The following is a 6726-nucleotide window of genomic DNA, read 5'->3' as shown; positions in this document are numbered from 1 at the left end:
TGGTACAGACGTCTGCCATGCTTCTCCATGGTGGAGCACATGTTTCTCCCCCTCTCTCTCTCTCCCTCACTGAGAAGAGCTGACTCAGCAGTGTTAGGCTTGGTTGGCACTGTCTGCACTGATATCTCTGTGTTAAAAAAGGGGTGGGTGGGGGTGGGGGCTGGTAGTGGATGGAGGTATCAGGGCTGCCCGCTACCCTGCCAGGCGGCATCTGCGATGGCTCAGAAGACTGAGTGCGGATCTAATCACATTTCACATTACTACAGCCAGCGAGATTGTTATCAGACCATGCTGTGGGATAGAGCGTGTCTGCGTCTGTTTTGGAAAAGGCAAAAAAAAAAAACCCTGTCTCCATAACGATGTTAAAAGAAAAGCTGACGTGATTGTACAGAGCGGTTTTTGTGTGTGTGTGTGTGTGTGTGTGTGTGTGTCTTCTTCCCATGCCCTCTGGGACAATGTTATTGTCCTTGAAAGTTAGGGAGGATGCCCAAAGTCTAGTCACTTGTCTTGTTTCAGAAAGGGAGTGATGGTAATATCAATTCATGTGAGTTCAAACAAGGACACCATCTTTTCTAACTACTTTCTTTTTCTTCAGAAAGTAGGTGTGTGTGTGTGTGTGTGGGGGGGCTTATTATGACAGCCTCACAGAAACCACAAGGTATTGAAAGGGGCGTTCCTAAATAAACAGTCTCCACAGTCTGAGGTGTAAAGAACTCATCCAGGGTTGGCAGGCAAAAGCAAACAAGCATTTCTTTTCCCCCCTTTTGGTCGTCTTCTTATTTGTGCAAATGACAGTTTCCTTTTACCCCCCTCCCTCCCTCACCCCCACCCCCATTTCTCTTCACCAAACTCCCAGCAGACAGGGCAGAAAGGCCTATCCTCACGGGTTGTTTCCTGGTGGTATAAGGGCATGGCGTGTGTGTGTGTGTGTGTGTGTGTCTCGGCACATCCCAGGCAGACAGTTGACCAGCAACCCCCTGCTGGGACTATCCCAGGAGTTCAATAGGAACGTGCGAGCCGGTCAATGGCTATGAGACAGTGCCGGGCCGGTCAGCCGAGGTCTGTGCACTCACAGCATGCAACAGACACGGCTCAAAATAGACTGGACTTCGGGGTTTGTATTAAAATGTTCTCTGCTGCTATCACTGTGATCAAAACCAGTCTATCTCCTGTCTTATGTGGCTGTCGACGTGCAGCGTAAGCACATATAGAATTTGGGCAAGCAGATTGACTAATTTTGTTAGTTTGCAACGCTGTGCATGAAAGACTAAATCATGGTCTGTGTGTTTGTGTATTTTAACAACTAGAACGCATTGGGGAGTTTGTGGGGAGCATGAATCCTGTTGCCTATTGGATCTGAGGTTAGGCAAGTTCACAGCCTTTGTCTAATTTATAGGTATTACAACTGTGGCGTGGGACCTGCAATCCGAGTTAAAGGATTCGTTGAGGTTCGCAATCCATTAAGTACTGTTAATGGAACATGTTACAACGTTCTTAGAAAATGCACTCGGAGTGCAGTGAGGGAGAAAGTAACCTCTCTCCCGTAATTGGCAAGAGAGCACACCGCCTGTTGGCTTTGAAACACCATGACAGAGACACGCCGTATATCATGGCGGCAAATTGTTGCCATTTCTTTCGTTATCGAAAACATATTTACGTAAGACAATGGAGGCCTATGGGAGTGTGCTCCCCGGACAAAAGTCTGCACAGTGCGCCCCAAATGAGCATGCATTCCTCGTTACACCCCACTTTGATGGGGCCACCAAAATGAATGACCTTCACGAACATGAGAGGAATGAACATTTTGTTCCCTGTGAGGTAAGCCTTTTAAAAGCAACATGATTTAGGGTTGCACAATGCGTATGGTTCATAAAGACACATACAATACAAAAGGGAAACATTTAGTAGTTCATATAAAGAATGTTTAATGTTAGAAATGTAAAAAACATATCTACTGCATGAATATGCATAATTATTGCTTTTTTCCCTCATTTTCATTGTCTATTTCATTAGGCTATTGATTGAATTGACATGGTTGTTTATTATTGCTATTCTCCTTATTATAGTCTGACCAACATTTTAATTTGTTCTCTGTTAAATCTAAGTATTATATTGTTTGTATTTGTATGTCGCTTTGGACAAAACCGTATCCATAACCATATCCATATGACTGGCCTTTCAAATCATTTTATGAATGTAAAAATAAAAAACACAATGACATAGTTGTGATTTTTAGTCAAGTAGGCTTTAGTGTTGTAAGATCTGCATACATGAAGCTGGGCAGATCATAACTCAAATAAAATAATCTCTAGAGTTTATTGGTAAATCCTGTTTTTTCTATCGTTATGGTATGTATTTTAGCTATGTTAACTTGCTATATGCCAAGAATGACTGTTCACACAGTGTACCATAATAGACGTATCCTTGAGCACCTCAAACGTAATAAACCATGTATAAACATGTATAGTTAACCTGCCTTATTAATATATACAATATTACCATGAGCCGCCAGGTGTCTTACCACTATTTCAATATTAAATACAAACATGAAAATGTTTCTTTTTTAATCAAAACTGAAAAGAGTGGTTAGTGAAACAGTGAATTATATACTCTGGTGATAAAGAAATAGTTGAGAACTGCCATTAAAAAGTGATAATTTTCTCACCTACACTTTGAGAGGTAACGACTTCCCCCTCTCTCTATCCAGGTGTAATGGAATGGAAGGAGAATTGACTTTTTTAAAGCAGATTAGCATAATGCTCCCCGCCAGACTGACACTGGATGAAAGGGGAACAGATTTAAAGTTTCTGTCTTGCAGACGGCTTTGTGAAGTTGTTCAGACATGGTTAAAGTTTAAAGATTAATCCGGGCTGTTCATCTGTCTGCATACTAATATTTGTCTGGGAGATAGCGGGAGATGGCTGAGCAATCGGAGAAAGTCTTAAGTTCCCTTAAAATACAAATGTCTTCAACCAGACACAATATAATTTTTTTTGTTCCCCATTTCATTTCATTGACTCTTTGTGTCTGTGGAGAAAGTTTCTGAGCCTTCCAAAACTTGCAGTCTGTCTATAGTAACTATTGGAAGAAAAAAAACCTGAGTCATTAACTATTAAAAGCTCAAGTGGCGGTGCCACCCTCTGTGGTGTCTGCAGTTGCCTGAGTCTATATGGGTGGTCTAGATGGCCCTCCTGTTCAATAAGGGTCTTATAAATATCTTTTATGCTTCTAAATGTTCCATGCAAGGCACTTTGAATTACGAAATGTGCTTGACACAAGCTATATAAGTGTTTAAAGTACACTTGTGGTACCTTGAACGCTGAAAGGCTTTTAACTCACACAATTTTTCCCTTTTTGAACAAGGGCTACAGATATTGTAATAAAGATATTTTTTTCCATTTTGAAGTGATATGCTGGACATCAAGCATAGCCAGGAGAGAGAGAGAGAGAGAGAGAGAGAGAGAGATAGATAGATAGATAGATAGATAGATTTTATTGATCCTCAATGGGAAATTCAAGATACTGTTTATAGATAGTGTGAAGTTGTACTAGCACTAATAGACTAAATATCCACCTCAGATTAAAGGTGTAAATTAGATTATATGGCAGAGAGATGAAATCTTGTCACCCACTGAATTTAGTGACTCCTCCACTGTCCTTAAAATACACGCTCTCCACTTCTTCAGAGCATGTACAGCACGCAACATCACATGGGTGAACTCAGCTGAGATTCACCCCACAAGAGCCGTCATGCAGGAAGCCCCTGCTCTGTGTGTGTGTGTGTGTGTGACCGAGTAAACGCCTCAGACAGAGTAGGAGGATGAGTCATCGGTTGTTGGGGAAACTCGCTGACCGTCGCAGTGGCCCACAGGGCTCTGTAGTCAGGGTCGCCTGTGTGTCAAAAGCAGGGGGGTTCAAGAGAGTCTAACAGAGTATGTAAATAAACAAAGAAATGATCAAATAAATAAATAAACAGTTCTCCAAATGTCAGATGAGGTAGACATTACGCAAAGCTTCCCTAATTGGATATTCGGAGAATATGCAAAACAGTGCATTTTTTGAAAAGATGAAAATGTCAAAAGCTTTTGGAGAATATTATCAATCCATTCCTGTGCCACACCATTTTACACAAAGTGACAGGTTTGCTTTGTGAATATGCTTGATTGAATTAAGCAATGTGGCACAAGTGTGGTTGGTAAGGATATACCGTATTTTCCGGACTATAAGTCGCACCGGAGTATAAATCGCACCAGTCAAAAAATGTATCATGAAGAGGAAAAAAATATATATATAAATATATATTGTATGTTGCACCTGAGTCGCAGGACCAGTCAAACTATGAAAAAAAGTGTGACTTATAGTCCGGAAAATACGGTATAGAAAATAGTTCCGATCTTAGCCGTGGCATCTCCTGTTGCCAAGCAGTGCAGCATATCACTCGAGAGCAGTGATAAGTGAGAGAGGCTTTATATATGAGCTACCAGGACAAACACTGTAGTCAGTCAGAATCTGATCTGATCAGTCATCTGCCTATTGATCACTAAGAGCTTATCAATATGTCAAACTTAACCCATTAATATTGTATAACCCATATGGCAAAGAATAAGATCACTGACTACTCTCCCACAAATAAAATTCAAACTCCTTTGTGCTTGTCCAGCCTTTATTGTCCATGTTGCCAAGTGGAAATTAAGCATAAATTATATACAGTATATATACAGTTGAATGTGTGAACGACTTAACGTCAACATCTGACAAACCACACAACACAGACTGTTCTTCCAGTACAAAGGCAGGCACGTGCCCTTTCGGTCAACAAGACTATCTGTAACAAATGTACAAACATTTTTTTTTATTATTACAAAAAGGCAGCTGAATTGGCTAGGAGGGTATAAAATGTTTGATAGATATAAATACACGTAAAATGAACCCAGTGTGGCTCTAAAAAGACCTCCAGTCCTGGTACTAGTGTTGTATGGAACCCCTTTTGATCTGTGGCACATGTTTCATTTGGACACTCATTGAGTACAGATGCTATGGGCAAAGAGAGAGATAAGGAAAGATCGGAAAAAACAACAGGCACAACAGACTTTTTGGTGAACTGACATTTAGAGAATATTTTTACATTCAGAGGTGATGGCAATGCCCAATATATAGAGTAAATATACCCTATGTTGACAAATACTGTATAGCAATGACTACGTCCTGTTGGTTCTAATGGAATACACAGCTTGTGGTTTTAATTAGTGATTGTGCAAACGTAAGAGATTACAGCAAACTGATTGCTTCCGCAAGCGAAACTACACAATATGCAAAAAGATTGCTTGCTTTGGCGTAGTAACAGTGTGAATGCAAGGCGAACCGTTGTTTTGTCAAGTGGCATGGTGATATGGCAACAGATATGAAATGCACAAGATCTCTGAGGATTTCAAAGAATAAGGGGCTCATATGAAAATCCTGAGAATTTATTCAAAGAAAAAGAACATAAAAGAAAGCAAAGCCATGAGCTGAAATCAAGTGATAAAACAATTACTGTGATTCGATCATATTAAAACTAAACAGCAGCTTGTTTTTTTTTTTTTTTAAACCTGCCATTTTACCTTTGTGAGAATGAATGAGAATCAAACTTTTTTTTTTTTGGCTTTACGTGATCTGTGGGCTCACGTGGAGTGATACTACATGAAGTTAAACAGTTACTATCAGTCAGGTTAGAAGGCGGGACACATCTACACATTTAAATCTGTACAAACTTTAAGGCTTTTTTTAGTACAAACCAGCATCTCACCCACACTGTGTCATAGGGACCTACTAACATTGGGGGAATAACATTACATGATTTCCAGTTGTTCTACATACCGAGCAATGCGTTAACATTAACTAGTCAGTAGCAATGTGCAACTACCTGTCTTAAGAGAGGATGCGTACAACCATATTCCATGATAGAAATGGCAATCAAGTGTTCAATGTTAACTGTAGTTAGGCAATACAACTTCAGACGAGGAGAAAACACATTGGTCACAAATGTGATACTGTCTTCTTGTGTGGATATGTGTCCATATACTCATCTAAAGTTGGTATTCTATGGATACAAAGTCTATTTTTCACAGTTCATGTGTTTCAGCCTCCTCATCATTTCCATACTTTACATGGTGGTCCAAAGAGAATATTTCCTGCTTGGCCTATGGATTCCTTGGAGATCTGTAGTTATGTATTTAGTATACATGTGTGATGGCTTCTGGGATTTGTAGGTTTTTGGAGGGCTCATATCCTGCCTGTTTCCTGGTCCTTGTCTTCTAGGAGGAAGATGAGCTGCTGAAAGCTGTCTTTCACAGTGTCCATGTTGTCCACCGTGCTGCCCTCCAACACCCAGCTCTTCCCTCGCGCTAGAGGTTCCAGCTCAAAATACTTCTTAATCTGGGAGAAAAAGAGGACGAGGGAAAGAAAGAGAGACAGAGAGAGTGGGAGAGGGAGGGAGAGAGAGAAAGGGGGGGAAGAGAGAGATTAATAACAGTACATTGGGTGAGAACTAACAAACATGCTGAGTTCAAAATGAATGAAAATGCAATCGAAACCTCTGTCCAGGGTCACCCTAACTGTGAGAGCAGGGGGCAATCCACGCACAACTGCTGTTTGGACTGCACTCGGATATAATTTTCATTGTGCGAAAAGGTCGGACAACACATTCCTTTCCTTCCCATCATCAGCGGTCAGCGAGTAGGTGCTATG

The 6726-nt window shown here is 40.8% G+C and overlaps 1 protein-coding gene across 1 annotated transcript; it reads right to left on the bottom strand.

The window, feature by feature from the left end:
• Positions 1 to 4649: 4649 nt before the first annotated feature.
• Positions 4650 to 6416, bottom strand: arl15b (ADP-ribosylation factor-like 15b; the record flags this gene model as incomplete). The annotated part of the gene is given in 1 exon segment (XM_048259187.1): positions 4650 to 6416. A coding segment is annotated over 1 exon segment (155 nt), but the record flags the coding sequence as incomplete, so codon positions are not given.
• Between the last annotated feature and the right edge of the window lie 310 nt (positions 6417 to 6726).

Source organism: Alosa alosa, chromosome 12 (genome assembly GCF_017589495.1).
Source record: "Alosa alosa isolate M-15738 ecotype Scorff River chromosome 12, AALO_Geno_1.1, whole genome shotgun sequence".
NCBI lineage: Eukaryota > Metazoa > Chordata > Actinopteri > Clupeiformes > Clupeidae > Alosa > Alosa alosa.
This window is presented reverse-complemented; position numbering and strand designations above follow the sequence as displayed.